The sequence below is a fragment of the Copidosoma floridanum genome, unplaced genomic scaffold, assembly GCF_036245765.1.
Source record: "Copidosoma floridanum isolate Cflo_tuat_1 unplaced genomic scaffold, Cflo_Japanese_pri ptg000021l, whole genome shotgun sequence".
Classification (NCBI taxonomy): domain Eukaryota; kingdom Metazoa; phylum Arthropoda; class Insecta; order Hymenoptera; family Encyrtidae; genus Copidosoma; species Copidosoma floridanum.
In genome coordinates, this window is record NW_028321898.1 from 8,568,408 (window position 1) to 8,591,220 (window position 22,813).

General features: G+C 37.7%; 1 protein-coding gene across 1 annotated transcript in view; it reads right to left on the reverse strand.

Annotated features, from left to right (window-relative positions):
* LOC106641906 (multicopper oxidase 3) overlaps positions 1–22,813 on the reverse strand; it is a 545,989-nt gene that overhangs the window by 411,241 nt on the left and 111,935 nt on the right. The window contains exon 4 of the mRNA XM_089594463.1: positions 21,931–22,204. Coding sequence (XP_089450589.1) covers positions 21,931–22,204 — 274 coding nt within the window. The remainder of the gene's footprint in view (positions 1–21,930; positions 22,205–22,813) is intronic.

The following is a 22,813-nucleotide window of genomic DNA, read 5'->3' on the forward strand; positions in this document are numbered from 1 at the left end:
AAAGTTGAGCAGCACGATTGTAAGTCGTTTAGTTACCAAATTTCAAATTAAATAATTACTGCAAACCAAGAGGTACCATGTATAGAACGGCCAACCATCCTGCGTTAGCAGCTGTGGTCCCAAATTGTGTTTTTTTACATTATCCTGCGAAACGATCCATGCATCCCCCCTGTCTCGCATTTCTCGCATATACCACGGAAAGATAAAATTCCTAGATTTATACAAAGCATGCTACCATGTCAAGTAACCAATAGTATAATTGTGCCACTGTCTGCCATATTAAATAGTTGAATAATCAGATTAACCCATTCTTTCATATTACAATTTAGCATACCTATAACAATTTTATATTCATTTCAGAATATAGTGAGCGTAAGGTAGCACCCTTTCACTCTGTTACTGGAATAAACCTTAAATAACTTGTTTTAGTGAATTTAACCAGGTGAAACGGCAGTTAAGATGTGTGATTTTTTATTAAAAATTCTTGAAATAAGATCTGAAGAATAAACGTAATCGATTTTTTGATGATAATACCAACACTTATTTGGTAAAGTTTAATGGTCTATGTAATGTTTTTGAAGAACTTTGAGAATGTCTCAAAACAGAAAAACTTGATGTAGGTTGTGCAACGTGAAAAGCATATGATGCTGTTCAAACAGCAGCAGTTATATAACCAAAGGATATATAGTGTGACGTGACAAGTCACCGTCACAGTCAGAATACCGGTTTCGTGATAGCAGACAGGAGGAGAGGCGGTACAGTGCGCACTACCCCTACCTTATCCCAAACCCATACATAGGTATCCATCCCTACTATGGGCAACACAACCGATTCCCGACTGTGGGTAACACCTGGTGTGTGTGTGTGTAACAACGCAACACACACCTGTGTAAGTGGCTGAGGTGCCAAGGCAGCACGGATCAGCGGGCCAGGAGGAGAGACACTCTCTCTCTTGTCTGCTTACCGTGAAGTCGTACTCTATACACGTCGGTTGAGTTTTGCGTAAGCTAGTGAGGCGAGCTCGGTATCAGGTGACAACAGGAGACGCAGCCACGGCTACCTGTTGCTGACCCGACCGGCTGCAGGCGTATACACGCGGCTCCTGCTGGGACTCGTGCCATCCGAGTGCTGATACCTGCCAGACGGATCTCCCAGTGCCCGTGGTCAAGTTGCGGTGTACCTCGCCCTAGGAGTGTTAACGGTAGGCCTGTGTCCCTTAATCCTGTCCCTACCGTGAGAGCACTGTGCCGAACAGCAACTGCCGGACCCACAGGGCCGAATTGTTGGCTGATAGGTCTTGTCGGATGGCGGGACGCTGACATTCTTTTATGTATAATACATAGTCATTGCTATAATAAACGCATTATCTTTGCAGATAAATAGATGTGTTTTCTTTAATAGTAGGTATTTGAATGCCAGTTACCCACCTATCCTACCGGCCCTAAATGATCATTATTAATAAATATAAGGTGAATAGCGTCTTGCTGCTGACTGCAAGGTGAGTGGGACGCGACACCTCACATGGCGCTCGATTAGTTGTTTAGGCAATTGTCCGGCACGGTGCTCTCTTACGGCCGTTTTGTATGCAAGCTGTGTATTGGATATTATTTTCATGCTAAATTGGTTTTTTCTTGCACATTATAATGATTATGTTGTAACTTAGTTGCCGGCGCATTATTTGTGCTGTTGGTGCGTGCTACTCCTTTAACGAAATTTAAATTTTAACAGTACTTATTACTTGATAATAAGTTGTGTATATATAAGATTAAAAGTTGATCGTTCATTTCTCCCTACCGTTTACCTTTGCTAGCGTGTGGTGAAATAAAAACAAGGTGTTTTCTTTTATTTCTCAAGCGCGACCTTGTACAGGATTAACTACTGTGTAGTGTAGATTGTATATGATATACGAATCGAAAATTCAATAACAAGGGAAAGTTGAAGACGGTAGTGTTTACATTTAGTTAGCAGCGTACCAACACCAATATATTATGTGGTAAAGAATTTGTTCGGCATAATCCCTACAGTAGCTTAATAATTTCAAGCTACTTGTAAATACACAGTATAACATCAACCCATACAAGCGATATAATAAGACCTTATCGTGTATACTCGACTATTTGGCTTTGTTTATTTCGTGACCCCTAGCGTGCTACATACAAAATATGACAGTCTCACTAGAGGATTTGGAATTCTCCTTCAGCGCAAGCGTAACAGGGGGGGACGAACTCCAAGCGCTGAGCCATGAGACAATAAATAAAGTAATCGAGGACACAATTAAACTATACACGGACGGGGAAATATTCCAGTATTTAATATTGCTAGGGTTAAAAAGTAATGGAACCACGCCGGAAGCTAGAGATAGATTACAACGTTTCTTGAGCAGAAAATATATAGGACCAACAGCTGCAATATGGACTAAGGAAATAGATGAAGTCACTCGAGTAGAGAAAAATAGTTCGACTATAGACTTTTCAGACATGGAGTATAGGCCGGGACGCCGTGAAACACAATTCAGATACGACGAATCGTCGGAGGCAGACGCAAGTGTCACACAAGAGAATCGAGCCACCACATCGTCACCTGCAAATCAACAATTCCGTGAAGTTGTAAGCGGGCAAGTACGTCGCGATCTTAATAATGTGAGGGAGCAAAGTGACCAATTAAATATGGAATCGGTAGTACGAGATAAACAAAACGTACCATCCAATACACACGGAGCAACACAACCCTACAGAGGGTCGTATGAGTGGCCCCTGCAAGAGATACTTCAGGAACCTACGAGTAGACCGTCACGAGTATTAGCAGCAGGTCCTGTACGTAACTTGGGGGCAAATAGAGCTGCCGGAGAAAACATAGGGACTGTAAACAAGGAACAAAGGACAGGTCTAACCATGGGCGAAAATACATCTATGGCACTCAGTAGTAATAACCGTCAAACAGCTTTGGCATCGGGGGATAGAGAGGGTAGTGCTGCAAACGACCGTCGGGTAAAGTGGTCAGACGGACACCCTACCGACCATAACTATGAAGGCTTGGCATCTCAGGATCACAACACAAGCGCACAAATGGGGTACACGGATGCAAGGCGTAAAACGAATAGCCACACACAACAACACGTACCCCACGATATGTCAAACGTGCCCCGAGCGCACTCAACGGTACACTCGCTGCCCCCGCAGACTCGAACACCCACAGCCCAAACGCAAAATGTACCTTTGCATTCGTTCCTTAATTACGCGAGTATGCAGTTACCAACAACTGGCAGCATCAGTCATCCACGTGTAGAGATACAAAGTCATAACCCAGATAATTTTCCTCACGAACATCGATTTACCACAGGGCCTCAAGATCACTGCAATTTGACCTCAGCTAACCAAGGTGGACAAAGCAGAGGCATTTATGGAGATATTCCCAGCACTAACGCAGGGTATAATCAACATAATTTAACTTTGGCAGGTGTGGGAATATCAGCACAACAGCGCGAATCACAAATTAGGTGCGAAAGGTACACGCTAGATTTGTTGACCCGCTGGAATGTTGAATTTCGCGGACGTGCTAAAGATGATCCTGAGGATTTTTTGACCCGACTATGAGAATGCGTGACGACGTACAACTTGTCACTAGAGGAATTATTAAGGGTGTTACCGGCAGTGTTTGACGCAGAAACAAACAACTGGTTCCGACGGGAAAAATACAACTGGCGTTCTATAGGCGAATTCATAACCGCTTTCCAACTACAATATGGGATATATGATTTACAGGGTAGGGTGAATAAAGAAGCTGAAAGACGCACACAAGCGCCGCATGAGGATATAGCAAGTTACCTATCCAATCTGCGAACCCTATTAGATAAAATTTACCCACCACTGCCACTCTACGAACAAATTAATCGGGCATACAGGAATCTTCATCCTTATTATCGCGGTAGAATTTCAAGGGCACAGATAAACAACTTTAACGATTTTTTGCTGTTGGGCAAAAATGTTGAATTAACCCAACAACAGGATAGAGAATACCGCCCACCCCCGCTACCCGAGGATAGTTTGTTCCCGGCAACATCTTTCATTCCCCGAAAACAGAATACACCAAAGAAGATAGCGGCAGTATCAAGTACCCTCACCCCTAACGTCGAGGATATAAAAACGTCGACGCCAACAACCAACACCCCACTGAGCGGGGAGGATAAGGCAGAGAAGCAGCATAAAACTGTGCAACAGCAGCTTGAAGAAATGCTAGCTCCGTTGAAAAGTATGATGCTAGAAAGACAAGAGGTAGCTGAACGGCGCCAGAATGCGCAGGCTTCAGCTTTTAAAGAGAAGAAGTCAACTGGCAATAACGCGAAAACCCCTGGTGAAAATACCACTACAGATAACAGGGACCGATCGTGCTTCATTTGCCGAAATGTGGGACACTGGCGTAATGATTGCCCCTACCGAGAATATTGTACCAAATGCGGCAAGATAGGGGACAAGCGCTACAAGTGCCCCAAATGTAACACGGAAAGGACGGGAAACGCCAGAGGAGGGGGGCAATAGGAGTCGGAGCCGCCCCGCCGGAACAATACGCGACTCCAAATGAACCAGAAATAGTAGTAATTAAGGCAGCTAACCATACAGACCAACAGGAGACTCCGAAAATTTCTTCAGCAATAGGACTTGCGGTACTGACATTTATGACATGGCTAGTAGGGAAACTAGGCGATGTACAGAGGTGTAGTAATCGGCAGGTTTATCGACTGGGAAAATTTTTCCAAATGGCTCTGTTGGGTTTCATGAGTTATGGGGCCAAAGTTATAACAACGATAATATACTGGACAAACGAAGCGATGAATAGAATCAGTTCCATAGCCAACAGTATGTACAAATGGGGCCTAGGGAGTTGGGAGTTTAAAAACACCCTTCTCCGAAGCAAAGGACAGAAGGAGCGGCAATGGCCGAGCTTCCTATCGTCAACCGTAGATAAGGTGTCCGCCACGAGTCGAGGACTTGGGTGGGGGACATATGGAATTGAAAGGGCAATAGAAGTTTTGGCACTTGCTGAGGACCCTCGTTACTATTTACCGCTTGATGTCGCAGGTATTAAAATGCACGCCCTCGTGGATAGTGGCGCAGTGCACTGTTACCTGGGAAAAGGGATCACTAGGCGAGTGAGGAATTTTCAACCCTGCCGTGCAACAATTTCTGTTGCAAACGGCAAAGTATTGGCTGTTCAAGGCACTGTAAGCGTTCCGTTAACCATCGGGCGAACTACCGAGACGTTAACGTTGGGGTTAGTGGACGAATTAGAGTACGAAGCCATTTTTGGGATAGATTTCCTACGAACTTTCAAAGTTACCATCGATTATGGTAAGGATATATGGCGTACCCCCACAAGTCCCTGGCAAGAATTTAAGGGTACGGATGGTGATCAAATACGTTCAGCAGCGATTGCTGCTGCGGGGGGATTGGTAACGATGACCTCTACTGAGGAGCACGAGCTAGAGAAAATCCTAGATGAATTGATAATCCCTCGACCAGACAAGCTCGGCATAACTACCGTAGCTAAACATAGTATTGACGTACAAGGTCACCCCCCAATTAAACAACGTCCCCGACGGTATGCGCCTAAAGTCCTGCAGATTGCGTACGATGAGATAGACCGTTTATTGCATGAAAATATCATCGAGGAATCGGAAAGCGCGTGGTGCAGTTGTCCGCTTTTGGCGCCAAAAGCCAACGGAAAATTTCGGTTTTGTATAGATTACCGGAAACTTAATGAAATTACGCGAAAAAACGCGTACCCCATGCGACTTATGGATGATATTCTGGACAAATTGCGCCGGGCGAGGTATATATCAAAAATCGACCTCAGTGAGGCCTATCATCAAATCCTCTTGGATGAGAGCAGCAAGGAATACACAGCCTTTGCTGTACCCGGTAGAGGGTTATATCAATACGTGCGCATGCCCTATGGACTGACCAACGCCCCAGCTACATTCCAGACCATCATGGACCAAATTATTAAACCGGAGTGGGAACCATACGTATACACATACATGGACGACATTATCATCGTCACAGAAACGTTCAAAGAGCACGTCAAGTGGCTGAGAATTGTTTTAAAGGCATTAAAGGAGGCGAATCTCGTAATTAACCGAGAAAAATCAGAATTCGGGTGTGGAGAAGTTAAGTACCTTGGATACGTGGTGGACGGGAAGGGACTTAGGACAGATGTTGACAAAGTCCGGCCAATCTTAGAATATCCCGCACCTACCAACCTCAAACAACTTAAGAGATTTATAGGGATGATTGGATGGTATTCCAGGTTTATCCCCGATCTCGCCGAAAAGAAATCACCCTTAACGAAGCTAATGTCCAAAGACATGAAATGGCAATGGGCTGAGGAGCAGCAGTCAGCATTTGAGAGCCTCAAACAAGCTCTAACCGAAGCCCCTGTCCTATCGAGGCCCGACTTTACGCAACCGTTCGTCCTACAAACTGACGCCAGTGACTATGCTGTAGCCGCAGTGTTAACCCAAACCCTTGAAGGTGAAGAACACCCGATATGTTATGTCAGCCGCACACTAAGCAAACCGGAACGTAATTACACCGTAACTGAGAAGGAATGTTTGGCTGTGCTGTGGGCTGTAGATCGATTAAGGGGATATTTGCAAGGGGAACGGGTAACAGTAATTACTGACCACAGCAGCCTGTTATGGCTCAATAGATTGAAGGACCCAGTAGGGAGATTGGCTCGATGGAACACTGCGTTGCAGGCATACGACTTGGAGTTTGTCCATAGAAAAGGTAAACTACATCAAGTTCCAGATGCCCTATCCCGTGCCCAAGAAAATTCAGTCGCAGTAATTACTCCCGATGCCGAGCAAGTACGCGATGAATGGTTCTTGAAGCGAGTCAAGGGGGTGCAGGCTGCTCCACAGAAATTTGCAAACTGGAAATATGAGAATAGAGCCCTATTCTTCCACAAACCAAACCCTATCGTTAGTTCAACGATGGAGGACCTCGACGAATGGAAAATCGTCCTACCAAAGGAACACCGCGTCCAGGCACTATACGATGCCTACGATGCCCCCCAGGCAGGTCACCTAGGAGTGGAGAAGACCTATGCTCGTCTCGCCAACTATTATTATTGGCCGGGTTATTTCCAAGATGTGGTTCAGTATGTCCGGGAATGTCAAGAGTGTCAACAGCAAAAAGTCCTACAGAAAGCTCCTGTCGGATTCATGGGGGAAAGAATCACTGAGCAACCATGGATGGCTATAGCTATGGATATTTCAGGACCAAAACCTCCATCGAAGAATGGGCACCGATATATCTTGATCATCCAGGACCTATTTACGAAATATGTAGAGTTAAAAGCACTCCGGAAGGCTGACGGAAAAAGCATCAGGAAAGCGGTAGAGGAGCTAGTATTGAACAGGTGGGGAAAACCGAAATACATCTTAACAGATAACAGCACCGAATTTGTCAACCGGGAACTGAAAGAAATGTGTAAAAATTATGGCATTGAACACTCAACCATTCCACCATACCACGCACAAGCCAACCCGGCAGAGCGTGTCATTCGCACTTTGAACCCGATGATAAACTCGTTTTTGGATAAGGATCACCGGCTGTGGGATATACACCTACAAGAGTTTGCATTTGCAATGAACACGATGGAGCAAGCGTCCACGAAACTCACCCCGGCGTTCCTGAACTTTGGCCGAAATCCTCCACCTGTAGCTCTTCCGAAACGCGACACACCAACTGCACCATTAGACCTAACAAATACCTCCTTATGGGCCGATAGGGTAAGCCACTTAGAAATGATTAGGGATTTGGTAGGGAAGCACCTTGAGTTAGCGCGAGAGAAGCAGGCGAAATATTATAATCGGGGGCGAAGGGCAGAATCATTTGTATTGGGGGACAGTGTGATGCGGAGAAATCACGTACTATCCTCAGGAACCCAGGGATTTGCCGCGAAACTCGCACCCAAATTTGTGGGTCCCTGTATAGTAACTCAATTGCTCTTGGACGTAGTAGTGGAAGTAAGGGACACCGCGACAGGAAAAGTAGTAAAAACTCATATTAATGACCTCAAGCGGTACACACCCCCACGCCATTCATTGGACAATGAATCTGAAGTGAGCTATATCCCTACAGATCCCAACCATGAGAGGACAACGAATCCGGCGCCAACCAACTGGACGCAAGGCATGGGCAGACACATCGAGGCGAGGACGGGATCCGCGGCTCGACGACCTGTACCGCGAGCCAAGCGGAGAAAAGATGAGGCAACCAGGCAGAGTCATTCCCCAAACACGATTGGTCATCCAATCAGGGCCACCTACGGAGAGGAGACCACAGCCCAGGGCACCGATCCCGACCGACGGCCAGTTACCAGGTCCCAGAGCCGAGGGGCCACCCACACCAAGGGAGGTAGATGTGGTTCCTCCCCCCCCAGGGTATGACTTGCCACCACCGATCCCGACTCCGGCGCCCACCAGAATCACTGCACGCCAGATCCGCCCCGACCCGAAGCCGGTAGGCAGATTGAGCCCCAGGATGCTGGAGCAGCTCTTGGAGATTGCCGACACCCCGGCGGAGGGACCTCGGCCAGTAGAGGACATGGAGACGATCCAGTCGGTGCTCAGGCAGATCCACCTAGCACAACGAGGATACGTGCCCCTGACAGCATCGGCGCCGGCCTGCCCACCCCGACGAGCAGTACCACCATCCCTGCAGGTGATTCCGGAAACGGCAAGGATTCCACGACTCATGGACATGCGGGTAACTTGGCCAAGGGGAATGCCTGGACCCCCACCGTTCACCCCAGAAGCGGACCTCCTGGGAGAGGAGACGGTGCCGACTCCGGAGGCCATATCTGTTCCGAATCTGGGATGTTGGAATTGCGGGAATCTGGGGCATCGTTACGCACAGTGTACGACGCGCGACCCAGCGAAAAAGTTTTGCCACAAATGTGGAAAAAAAGGGGTGAGCATCACAAACTGTCCACATTGTCGTGACCTCTGGGCAGCAGAAAGGCGAGCCTATTTGGCAAGGCAGGCAGGCACCAACATGCCACGCTGAGGAGCGTACATTGATTATCCCTACAGAGAATTTTTTTTTTTTCTTCTCTTCTTTCTTATTCTTTTTGTTTCGATTCCAATCCCAAATAGAGGATTTATTTTATATTACTTCTACGAATTGCTACCATTTTTATTATTAGTATTATTCTGTATTTTTTTTTTATTTAAATATAGTCCTTTAACCTGAAAATAAAGGCTTCACAATTTATTTATCCACACGGAAGTAAATGAACGAACAATAAAACTTTATTTTATGTAAATTTTAATATTATTTTTTAAGCGCACTGAGTAGCACGATATCACGCAGCGAATTTATGTCTGATTATTTTGATTGGAGCAGACAGCGGCATACAACATTGGCTTCCTTACCTAGTATAGCAAGAAATCTTCCTGTTCCCTTACGTTTGCCTACCTGTTTCTTTACTTTCCTGCCACTGCCAGTTGAAAATTTTTTCTTGTTTTCCTCTCTTTCCCCGTTTTTTACGTTACCAGCCAAGGTATTGGCTGAGTTTGGGCACGGGGAGGTACCGAAGGGCAGGTAAGTGAAATTGTAAAGTGCGAATAGCACTAGAGCACTGACGGTGGGAGCAGGAAAGAGCCCTTACGGCTCTATCCAATCAAAAAGGACGAAGTCATTTTTTTTTTGAGTTATGGATATAAAAAAAGTAAAGTTTTTATTAATTTAATTTTTGTGACACATCTACATGATGAGATGAACAGATAATCCTGCCCCACCGGATAGGCACGTAGTTTTTTTTTGTTGATTATAATATCGCGCAATTTTCACTGCATTCTTAATTTCCTGTTTCAAAAAAAAAAAAAAAAAAAGTTTTTTTTTGTTGTTGTTTGATTTATAATTTGATTGAGTTAAGGCACTGTTATCTATTGCTGCAGTCAGTTTCTTTTATTTGTTTTTATATTCGACACCCAGGAATATATTGATACTGGTTGTCGTAAACTATTTTTAAGTTCAATTGTAAGCACAGGCGAGTGCACCTACACCCTGCCATCCGACAGTAGGGAATGCTAATAACTAGTGTTTACACTGACACCACACACAATACCGTGACAGTACACCGCTCGTCACACCAACAAGGCCGTTAATTAAGGCCGACCAGTATCTCCTGCTGAATCCTGAAGAAGTAGACGATCTGCTACACTATACGCAAACAAATACTCTACGTCATCCTACACATCCGTCCGGATAGGGCAATTAGCTAGATTCGAACGCACACCTTATAGGACATAAAAATCAGGGTGAAACCAGGGTTTGCGAAGGGGGATTTGTGACGTGACAAGTCACCGTCACAGTCAGAATACCGGTTTCGTGATAGCAGACAGGAGGAGAGGCGGTACAGTGCGCACTACCCCTACCTTATCCCAAACCCATACATAGGTATCCATCCCTACTATGGGCAACACAACCGATTCCCGACTGTGGGTAACACCTGGTGTGTGTGTGTGTAACAACGCAACACACACCTGTGTAAGTGGCTGAGGTGCCAAGGCAGCACGGATCAGCGGGCCGGGAGGAGAGACACTTTCTCTCTTGTCTGCTTACCGTGAAGTCGTACTCTATACACGTCGGTTGAGTTTTGCGTAAGCTAGTGAGGCGAGCTCGGTATCAGGTGACAACAGGAGACGCAGCCACGGCTACCTGTTGCTGACCCGACCGGCTGCAGGCGTATACACGCGGCTTCTGCTGGGACTCGTGCCATCCGAGTGCTGATACCTGCCAGACGGATCTCCCAGTGCCCGTGGTCAAGTTAGGGTGTACCTCGCCCTAGGAGTGTTAACGGTAGGCCTGTGTCCCTTAATCCTGTCCCTACCGTGAGAGCACTGTGCCGAACAGCAACTGCCGGACCCACAGGGCCGAATTGTTGGCTGATAGGTCTTGTCGGATGGCGGGACGCTGACATTCTTTTATGTATAATACATAGTCATTGCTATAATAAACGCATTATCTTTGCAGATAAATAGATATGTTTTCTTTAATAGTAGGTATTTGAATGCCAGTTACCCACCTATCCTACCGGCCCTAAATGATCATTATTAATAAATATAAGGTGAATAGCGTCTTGCTGCTGACTGCAAGGTGAGTGGGACGCGACACCTCACAATAGCTTAAGGTGAAAAATTGTATCTATCTTTTAACGTATGTACTGTATGCGTAAGAAATCTTAACAATTTTAGTAGAAAGTCAGAGACTTAGTACATCAAACTTTAGGTTATAATGAGAGAATGCAGTTTTTAACCAAGACCTTCAGTTAAAAAAACTCTTATTATGTACTTGCCATCAAAATTTTATTTTTCATCGCAAAAAAAAGTACTCTTAAGTAATACGTAGCTTTTTCTCCGATAAATATCAAAAAGTGTCAGTGAAATTCATCCTTGTTTAAAGATTATTTTTTAACAAATCCATGACAATGATCAGACGAGATGTCATAAGGTATAAAGAAGTCTTTTACTTAATAGTAAATTTGAAAAATACGTTTATAAACTAATATGAAGATGATTATGTTTTGCTGATAGTTACTGCTGACAAAAGTAAACTGTTAAAACTTAAAAATAGGGGAAAAATTAATAGAAATAACGTCAACGATAATGTTTTAAATAAATAGGAGGAGGAGAAGAGCGAACCTATTTTTTGAACATGCCATGACAGAGCTTCCTTAAAAGACTTTGATGAGGGAGTTTTCTTAAGTTGTAGTCAAACGCTAAAATGGCCTAATAATTGCAAAACATCAAGGTTACAGGGATGTTACATATATTATTCTTAAATTTTGACAATTAGGAAGCCGAATTTAGATTTATATAAACTTGCATGTAGCACAACGACGCTACTTGATGCTAAGAAATCCAAACTCGGTAAGCCAATTGATCTTAGTGTCAGCTCTTTTTGTACTACTAATAATATGCTTAATGAATTGCTTTCGATTGTTTTTTAAGTTTAGATACCGTTTATAATTAAGCTGTTACCTGCAGTATTAGTGGAAACTGGTTAAATTCTTAACAGGTAGTGGGATGTGTTACAGAAATACTTTTCGACAAATAACTGTCTGCTGAATAACGTCTGACAATATCTTACGTTTCTTTAATGTTGTCAAAAAGTGTCAGATTGCTTTTGTGGAACAAATATTTAGCAAAGCTTACTACGATAGATAGGTGCATATATATTAAATTGACCTTCACAACTTTTCGGAGCTATTTTCAAGATAAAAGTCTTATAAAGCAAAGGAAAAGGCAGAAAAAGCCAAAAACAAAGAAAAAAGTACGCATTTTAACTTCAAATTGTACTTAGATAGTTTAGATAAAGAAAAAAAAAAAAAAAAAAAAAAAACAACTTTTAGAAATTCTTGTTAATTTTAAAAGTCATGTTTTTTACCAGAATAAGCTTTTTTAACTAGCTTACGATTTGGATTGAGAATACCAAAATTTTCAACCACTCATATTAAATTTTATTGTAGGCTTTGCACGAAACACTTCGACTTCCAGTAATAATTTGTCGATGTCCATAAAATATTTATCCACAAAAATACTCGTTATGTAGGTGTGTTTGTTCCTGGCATACAAAAAAATATACTGGATCAATGCGAAATCCGTTTCCAACAGTATTTTGGGTTTTATCAAATTTTGGAACACCTTTCTCTATCGTAGTTGTGTACTACTCCTGTCCTTCTCCTATTTCTTTAAAACATTAGTATTTTATCCCATTATTCGATCTCATTTCTCCAAAGAACGTTGTGCTACGTCATTTATTTAATGTAACCTAAAAAAAAGCTTATGATCCTTAAAATACTATATATAATCTGTGGATGGTAGTATTTTGATTTAATTTTTTTTTTCAAAGAATTTAAATTTATTATTAAACATGTAGTAGTACGTGATGTTAACGTACTACATTATTAAAGCAAAATTGTTAACTTCATATTATTTAAACCAAGCTGTAAGTAGTAAGTAGTAAATAACTGACATCACCTGACTTTTGGCTCGTCATAACGCATATTTTCTTACTCTCTTTCTCTATCCTTATCTCATACTCTCTCTCTCTCTTCAAGCTCATAGGAGAATTCGTGATTGCACCAATTAACTTACTGTAGCGCTGCTGGTATCTTTTTTCTTCACTCTTCCGCTTTTTTGAAAAGAAATACTCATCATAACCTCTCTTTCTCTATCTTTTTAAATTTTTTTTATGTCTTTCTTGGCATACAATAGGTTACTTTCTATTATCTCTTTACCCATTCTTCCACTACACAAACACTTACATGCAACACTGTGCCCCATTAAAGTAGACTCTTATTCAGATTGTGGAAATTTGTTTTTCACATGCCAACGTGATTAAGTACATGAAAAACTACTTGTTGGTAATAATAATGAGTACTTACATAAATTGCATATGAAACATATACCTAAAACATCAAAATAGGTCTAATAATTAATTAACAATAAAGTCCTAATCTGGCAAAGAATCTTTTTAGATAAACCACTCACGTCCTTTATGACAAATGGATATATTGAGGATGTCCTTGAATCATTTTTTGGGAATATTTATGAAGCAACTATTTAAGAAGATAAACTAGAAGCACATAAAAAATAAAAAGCATAAGTGTAAAAAGTAAGTGCCTGAAAATATGACTGTGACTTTTGAGACGTAGTGAAAAAATTAGAAGGAGAAAAGCTTAAGTTTCTGATAACATTGTCACGTTTGAATTATATGAGACCAAAAATACCAAGCTTTTGGCTTTGGTGAATTAGTGCCTCTTAGCTGGGTCGTATTAATTGTTTGAATTTAAATAATGTTAGTGTCATAGTTATAGAGGTGTTAAACAACATAAACAAAAACAGGGAAAAAGGAAAATTTGATGTAAATAGTGTTTAACCATTTTATAAATTATGTGAACATACTGTTTTCCCGTAAGATAAAAGGGGTCATTTAAAACCGAAAAATACAGAAGTTGAGCATACTTCCGTAGGCTTCCTAAATGAACCAACTTCAATACAATTTACGATTTTTATCTTTTGGATGTTGAGACACTTCTGAGAAATTTCAAAGGTATATGGTATGGAACATGATACATTACTCAGCTCATACAAATGGACGATTCTTATTTTAAGTTGTGATATTTCACGATGTATATTAAAAAAAAAAAAGTCTTGGGGGAACATATTAACCATTTATAAGCTACAGTAGTTATCACATTTTCCTGATATTGATCAATATTGAAAGCTTTATTCAACCATATTTAATAATAAAAAAATTAAGTGCATAGTAAGCTCTGAAAAAATGGACCCGTTGATAAGAACTCAAAAGTAAAAATCCTATGGGTGTATGCCATGCGTTTACTATAGTAAATTTGGCATGAAGAAAAAACGAAATGCTAGTGATAAATTAGAAAAAATACGAGGTATTTGTGTAACAATAAAACTGGCGAGCATCAAACTATTTTTATCTATAGGACAAGTTCACTAAAAAATGGAAAAATCGACACAAACTATGATTTAACAAAAAAAATATAGCAACACAAACAAGACGAGATACCCACAACACTGCATTATCAAGAGCAAAAGAGACAGCAGAACTATTTAAAAATAATGCAAAAAAGTACGATCCAACTAATCTAACGTTTCTAAGATTATTAACAATGCACGGAAGGGTTTGATCGTTTGATAAGAAATGACAAACTACTACGCCAAATATTGAGTGAACTTCATGAGGTGGCGGATATGGCTCAAAAAGAGATTTTCTTTTGCCAAGAAAAAGAATTATAATAGTTCGAGTAATATGCTTTAACGCCATTAGTATATTATAAGCTGAGCATCAGATAAAATACTTTTTTTCTCTTATTTGAATTTTTTTTTTTTTTTCACTTTATACAGTAAATCTGTTACTTGCCATTTGAAATTCATATCTTATTCAATAAATGATTTTTCAAGTAGACTCGTATTTTCCTTGCAAATTATTTAGAGGAGCGCAGTGTAGCCAAAGAATTTTGATTTATTTGTACATACAATAAAACAAGCTCCACCTAGGCACAAAAATAAGTTGGCGGGGAGAGCTATGTCAGGGGCAAGACCAATACTGATACTTAATATGAATTCATAGAAGTTGAATTTAAATTTAAATTTGAATTAATTGTTCGAACAAAAGGCTCAAGGCATGTTATCACTTTCTAGAAAAAACGTAGAAACAAGATAGCATTTGGGGGCCAGCAACAACCTACATTGTTTAACCGGTTTCAATGAAAATTGTAATTAAAAAAAACAATAATACTTATAATAATAATAACAAAAGGAAAAAATGATAATACTAATACTAATAAAAATTTTGATCAATAAAACATAGTAATAAGAATAATCACTTAACGGTGAATAAAAATTAATTTAAAAAAACAAATTATGAAAGAATGAGTTAATTTAGGACTTTAATTAATTAAACACTGATTTTAATAGATATTTATGGAGGTAAAATTTAGTAATAGGTTGGTTAAACAAGAATCTTAATTTGGTAGCTTAATTGTTCCATATAACTCGTATAGTAACATAAAATCCATTATCGTAAAAATTAGTGCATGTATCAACAATTTACAAATTACAATCAGATTGACCTGGATCGCCACAAACATTGGGAGGCTTAAACTACAATCTCTCTTCTATGCATTAAAGTTCTTAAGATTTTAAAATGGAAGCCAATGATAGTTATAGATATTGCTTGCTATCCAAAATTGTACACCTCAAAAGAAAATCATCCGATTAATATGGCTGTGTATTGAAATAGTATTAAATCAAAATTGCAAGCCATTGAGCTCCAGTTACCACCATCAAGGATCAAGAGGTGCAAAAAGACCATACCGAGCAATGTAAAATCACTCTGCCTTCAGCTATGAGTCTGGCACGTTGGCTAGATAGTTTAGCTCTTGAAATAGTCGCTAATATAGATTTATAATAAAGATTTACACATACATCTATATAAATTACATATATATTATTTCTTATCTCTGTATTCTGTATGGTTCCCTGGCAAAGTAAACACAGTCTCCTAGCTTACACCATCCATCAGTAGTCTTACTTTTATGATATAATATGTTAGAAAATTAGGGGACATAAGCAAATAGTGAGCAGAAAGTTTTGGCAGATGTTTATAACATAGGTTATTTAATGTTAATAATATACTTATCTCTGGCAGCGTAACGTTACAAGCTTCCTCAAATAAAAATGTTTTTAAACATTGGAAAAATTTTGCTGTACTCACCTGATTTACAATTAATTTTAAAAAAATGCTCAGAGTCCTTGGGTGATATTTTATTTAATTGCCTTATTATTTAGTCACGTATAGCTCTTCTTCTTCTAACAAACTTTTTAGCGCTGACTTAAAACAGCAATATTCAGAAATTTTTACGTATTTAAGTTTTTTCGCGAAAATGTCTACTTTAACTAATTTATACCAAGTCGTTAATGCTGTTTCAAAACTTTCTATAGCTTTGAACTTATTACTTTTTTCGAAACTATTCTTTGTTAACTTTTAATACGTACTTGTAAATTGAATACAGAATGACTTTGTCCCCAGAGAGAAGATTCTTGCAATCGCCGTGCTGCTCCCACAGGGCTTAAACATCGTACATCTACATACTCTGATATTTCATCAAAAATTTTCTGTATAGTCTTTTTTATTACTCGTGTCTATTTTTGTTGTTTCACATGATGCTACATCTTCTTTTTTATAAATATATTGAAAAATATACTTTTTTTTACTTAATTGTTTAAAATTTTAAGAAATGTTTTTTTTAAATCTAAATCCTGGTTACACTTAAGTTTGTTACTATATTTCGGAACTAAGTAAATATTAAATAAAATTTGTTAGGTATAACTTTTTGATTAAATATAGTGTAATGCCAAAATGTTTTATAAAAATAAATACTCCATAGTTTCATTAATTGTAAAATGTTTTGGAAAAAAACCAGCATCTGGTCAGCTCATCGGATGAAGTTACTGTCAGTTATAAAAAGGATAGTACAGCGAGTTAGATAGCTTAATAAAAAATATTATTTCATTAAACTTAAAAATAGTTTGAATGTGCTTAAGACCATCCTTATACCCGTAAACAATACCTAGTGGGATGGTCAATATGATACTGTCATTGATTTCGAAACTTAAATTCATTTAGTTACATTTTTGTTTTATGCATGCAATAGTAACATTTATTGTTACTTAATAAATACATCAACTTTACATACATTAAGCAAAATAAATATAACTTAACCAACATAATAAGATTTATCACACACAATTAAATCATATGTCAGTAGTGGGTAGTCTGAGGGGGGACCAGAGGGGGCCTAAAAATTGTAAAGGGGGACTAAGAATGGGTGAGGGGGTGGGAGTCTGGAAAAAATAGGATAGTTTTTATTGGGTTAAAGTAAGAGAGAAATATTACAATTTCCACCTCATTTTAAGGGGCCGCTCGAAAGATGTTCCAAAATTTTGAGGAGTGCGTGCAGAGGAGAGGGGGTATTAAAGAAGATTAGAGACTGAATTTGCAACAATCAAACTTTTCAGTATCGAAAAGTCATTAAAAACAGTGTAAAATTATTCACTAGTAAATACAAAAAAAAAATTACAAGCAACCTATTAATATTTAAATTTTGAGCTGCAATGTTCAGAAACTTATTATTTTTTGATCTGTAAAATTATACTGTCTCGAGAAAAAAAATTAAAAAAGAAATTTGGTTTTTGGCCTTTTCTTTAATCTTAAGAAATTTGGAACGACCTCTTAAAAATTATTATTTGAGCTGTTCTTTAAAGGGAGTTCTTAGCACATCAAAAACTAACATTTTTTTTTTGAGACTTGAAAAAAAAGTTTTTTTGCGTTACCCTAATACATATTGCAAAATAATTTAATGCATTCATTTAAAGGCATTCATTGAATTGTCGAAGAATATTATTCGAATAAAAATTATTCAAATTTTAGTAAGTTTGATTGCCTTTGTCAAGCATATTTTCCAAAAAGTCCTCTTTCATATTGTGGACAACTATTTTTGTTGATGACTTTTTTGTGCATTAAGCGGTGCATTTTTGAGTAACAAACTTTTTGTCTTACTCTTAATGCAGGTGTCACATGTATAGATTTCTTAAAATTTGTGCTCCTTTAAGAGTTTTGTTGAATTTTGTTGTATTTCATTTTTTTTTTTTTACAAAGGTAATATGTATAACCATTTTTTGTATAAATTTTTAAACGTTTGGTTACTTAAAAATAAACTTTGAATCTTAAGATGCAACAATTACATTTACTATCTTAATTTTTAAAAATAAAATAAAACAACTTTTTACTGACATACCCCCCAAAAATTTATGAGAAACCCTGGATCCTTTCACTAAATTACAACAATTTTTTGAAAATTTAGAACCTCACACAAATTTTAGAAAAACCCATCGATACGCTCCCCACCTCGTTCTTCATAATCAGATATTTTCGTCTATTATAATGAGATCTTAATTTTTAAAAACTTTCTAATTCTCCACATAATAGAAAGATACTTTCGTTAACAAATTTGTCATATTCCTCTGTTATCTTAAATGAAATGGTCATGTACAGCTCACATAAATAAGATGTTTAGCAAATTTCCACACCGCCTATAAGGTATGTCTAATGACCTACTGGTGACTTTTTATAAGATTTTCAATGAGTCTATAAATCATATTATTGAGAAGGTATAGTTCTACAACATAATAGAATCATACTAATGCAATATGCAGTTAATGAACCATTTGAATATCTGAATCCTAGTTTTTGCCGTGCGTCCTACTTTTCACAAAAAAGGAAATTCAAATATTACAGTAAATTTGTTTCCTTTGTTTTTTCTGAGCAGTTCATGCACAGGACCAAAAAAATTTGTTATAAGCTACTTTATTGTAAGTGTCAGACTTTTATTTTAATGCGAAAGTTTTTTGTTTATTTTTTGACCTTGATAAAACTATTCTAATGGGTCTTCCTACCTGAGTGAAGTGCTGTTGGGCTGACAGTAGCACGCCATAGTGCTTATTCTAAGGTTTGAGACTCAGACGTCCCTAAAAGATGGCGGCTTGTATACAGAAAGAAAGATAACGGCCGACGTGATTGGATGTACATTAAGAAAAATTTAGCTGCTTCGAGATAGGGTTTTCAAGTCCTAAAAGTTTTTAAACGGTAATAGTGAATGAGATTAAAAAACTAAGTATTATGAATGACGAATATTAATTCAAACAATTATCTGTACAGAATAAATACCTTGCCGTTATACTGACAGCCTTTTCAGGATCAATTACTGAAATTTTACATAAATTTTTTAAGAAATAACATTAAATAAATTAAAAATTATAATCATAAATTAAATTTATACTAACAACTTTTTTTTTTAATTAAAAAAAAAAACTCGTTTTAGACAAAATAGCATTGACCTTACATAAACGTTCTTCTCTGTACAAAACACCTCCCTTGTCAGCCCTAGTAACTAACAGTTTAGTGGGATCTCTAAAATTTTTTTGTCAGTTTAATATTGTTGAGAATTGTACTATCAAAGTAAGGATTATTGTACTTGTTTACGATGTGGTTTTAAAAATTTTAAGGCACGATTTGCAAATATTTATACAAAGCTCCTTATCCAGTTTCTTAAGTGTCAAAGTGCAGTCTAAAGATTTTAAAAATTTGATAATAAAACTGAGAATCAGGAAAAATTGTAAATAGTGAATAATGACTAAAAACTTAGTATTGTGGAGTATGGCTATTTATCCAAAAAATTATTTATAAAAAATTAATACGTTGCCATTATACTGAGGGCTTCTTTAGGAATAAATAAGTGTAATTGTACAGAAATAACTATCATAAAAAATAACATGAAAGAAATTGAATATTATAATAATCAATCAAATTTATGTAAACAACTTTTTTTTAAAACTAATTCACCCTGTTGGTGCCGAAACAATACGTACAACGGACAATCATGACACCTAAGGCTTTATCCACAAATAACAGCATAATGCGTTATGACGTAAGCCAGTATTACATCCATGTTATAAGTATTAAGAAGTATAAAATATAGCAAATAAATTAGTCCCAAAAAATCACATCAAGTTAAAACGTATATATTCACAGCAAAGAGTAGGTAAGGTCAAGAATATAAGCTAAATATATTACTCGAGATTTAGATTTCCTAAATTGACAGAAAATAATTTAGAAATATTATTTATAGGGGTATTTTTATTTAGATGAATGTTTAACAAGATTCTGTACGTACGTTCTTAAATATGTATGTGTATATAGTATCCCTTACAGGTTCGTATCAATTTTATCAATCAATATTAGATTTAGCAAAAGTTATTGACAAAAATTTGATTTTGAAAATTTAGAATACTTAAAAGTAACTCAAACTATTAGACCGGGCTCAAACAGTGATGAACTGGGAAAAATTATTCGCACCCAATTTTTTTGTGTTTTCTTGTTAAAAATATAGTAATGTACTTAAAAGTTCATCTTGCCACCTAAGAATGTGGTCAGTTATTGTTTAAACAATTTCGTCAAAGTTGTTTTGTTGATCTGAAAAAAAATATTCTCAGATTCTTTGGCACATTTGGAACAAAAAACCAATTGGAATTTATACCTAAACCCCACAGTTTTCGAGTAAAAAATTCCCTAAGTTTTGAAAATTGCATTTTTTCCGATTTTTAGGGCTCTACGAGACTACTAAATAAAAACATTTTTATATGTGTCAACACATAAACATAAACTACAAACCTTCCTCTACAATCTCCAAAAAAGAAAATGTCAAAAAATTGGGTGGCAAGATTATTTTTTGCAGTAAACGCTCAGGGCATTTCAGAACGCGCTCCCGCGTGAGTGTATACCTTTATATGTTCATTGCAACGCTGAGCCACGCAACGTATATATAAGTATACACTCACGCGGGAGCCCGCTCTGAAACGCCCTGAACGTTTATTGAAAAAAACAATCTTGCCACTCAACTTTTTGACATTTTCTTTTTTGGAGATTGTAGAGGAAGGTTTGTTGTTTATGTTTATGTGTTGACACATATAAAAATGTCTTTATTTAGTAGTCTGGTAGAGCCCTGAAAATCGGAAAAAATGCATTTTTTGAAACTTTGAGAATTTTTTACTCGAAAACTGTGGGGTTTAGGTATGTACATTTTAATTAGTTTTTTATTCTCACTGTGCCAAAGAATCTGAAAATATTTTTTTCAGATCAACAAAACAACTTTGACGAAATTGTTTAAACAATAACTGATCACATTCTTAGGTGGCAAGATAAACTTTCAAGTACATTACTATATTTTGAACACAAAAGCACAAAAAAATTGGGTGCGAATAATTTTTCCCAGTTCATCACTGTTTGAGCCCAGTCTATATCGTAAAGTTAAGAGTTAGGTAAAGTTGTATTAAAGAATGAAATACCAATAATTATTTTAGTCATATGCCACAAGCTATTGGTCATAGTGGAATAGAAAGATATTACTGTGAGTGTGATAATGCAATTAGAACAATCGGTTGATTCTGCTTTTGACATAGGTCATATATTTTGGTTGGCTTGTTGGCAATGTTAAAACTTCTCATGAGGCTATAAAACAATCGTCATTAATTTTTAGAATTATGAGGGTCTTGTTTAAATAGTTACTGCATTTTTTAGCCCAATAAAATGCAAAAAGATCTAAGTGTTATAAAAAAAACTATAAGTGACAAATATCTGTTTTTTTGCTGATTAATTATCGATACTTGTGACATTAACCATTTCATAAGAATCATTTTAATACAGAAATTACCGAGCTACAATGATTTACTATACTTTTTACTACAAAAAATTATGTGAGAATATTCACCTTAAATTGCCCCTTGCCATTAATGAGAACTGTCTCAGGATCTTGACCAGTGTTGACAGCTAATCTTCCGGGAAATCTTTCAGCAGCATCTTCGTGCATCCAGTCACTTATTAGAATTATGTGAGTTGTTAAGTCATAATCGTACAGATTACTGTTAGGATCTTTACTTGGAGGTTGTCGTATAACTATACTACCATATAGACCATCCATTTTCTGTAAGCCAGTGTGTGCGTGCCAAAAGTGCGTGCCTGCATTTGCAGCAGTCCATTGATATCTAACAATGAATAGGTGTGGGATAATAAAATATATTGAATTAAAAACATGTAATTTAAATAGTTCTTGTGGTATATGAATGTTATATAAAGAGAAAGTTTTGTAAGATGCGTTGAATGACAATCAATAAAATTTGAAATAATACGTTAAGGTGACTCCAGTGGAGTCAATGTTAAAATTATAAATAACCCAACCGAGGTTAATAAAATTAAATTATATTCTTTGAATTCCCATCTTTCTGTTCGTATAAAAAAAAATTAAGGTTGACGATGAAAATTGTAAGAAATCATGCTTACAAAATCGTAGTTTTAAGACAGGTTAGATAGGAAATGCAAGCTTACGTGATATACAACCTACTGCTGCACTTATATAAATAACCCGTAGGGTGTAAGAAATATACTATCTTGTATATATTATTACGCAGTTTTCGATGACATGAGAAAAGTGTCTTGTTATCGAACAAAATCTTTAAATAATCAGAGACTAAGTGTACAGTTGCGAGTGCCAGTCAGCTCTCAGCTGTCTGCATTCTGGAGAGTACATATATATAGGTATAACTACTCTTGAACTTAGGAGCGTACCGTAACAGTTCATCAATTAGGGCACCATA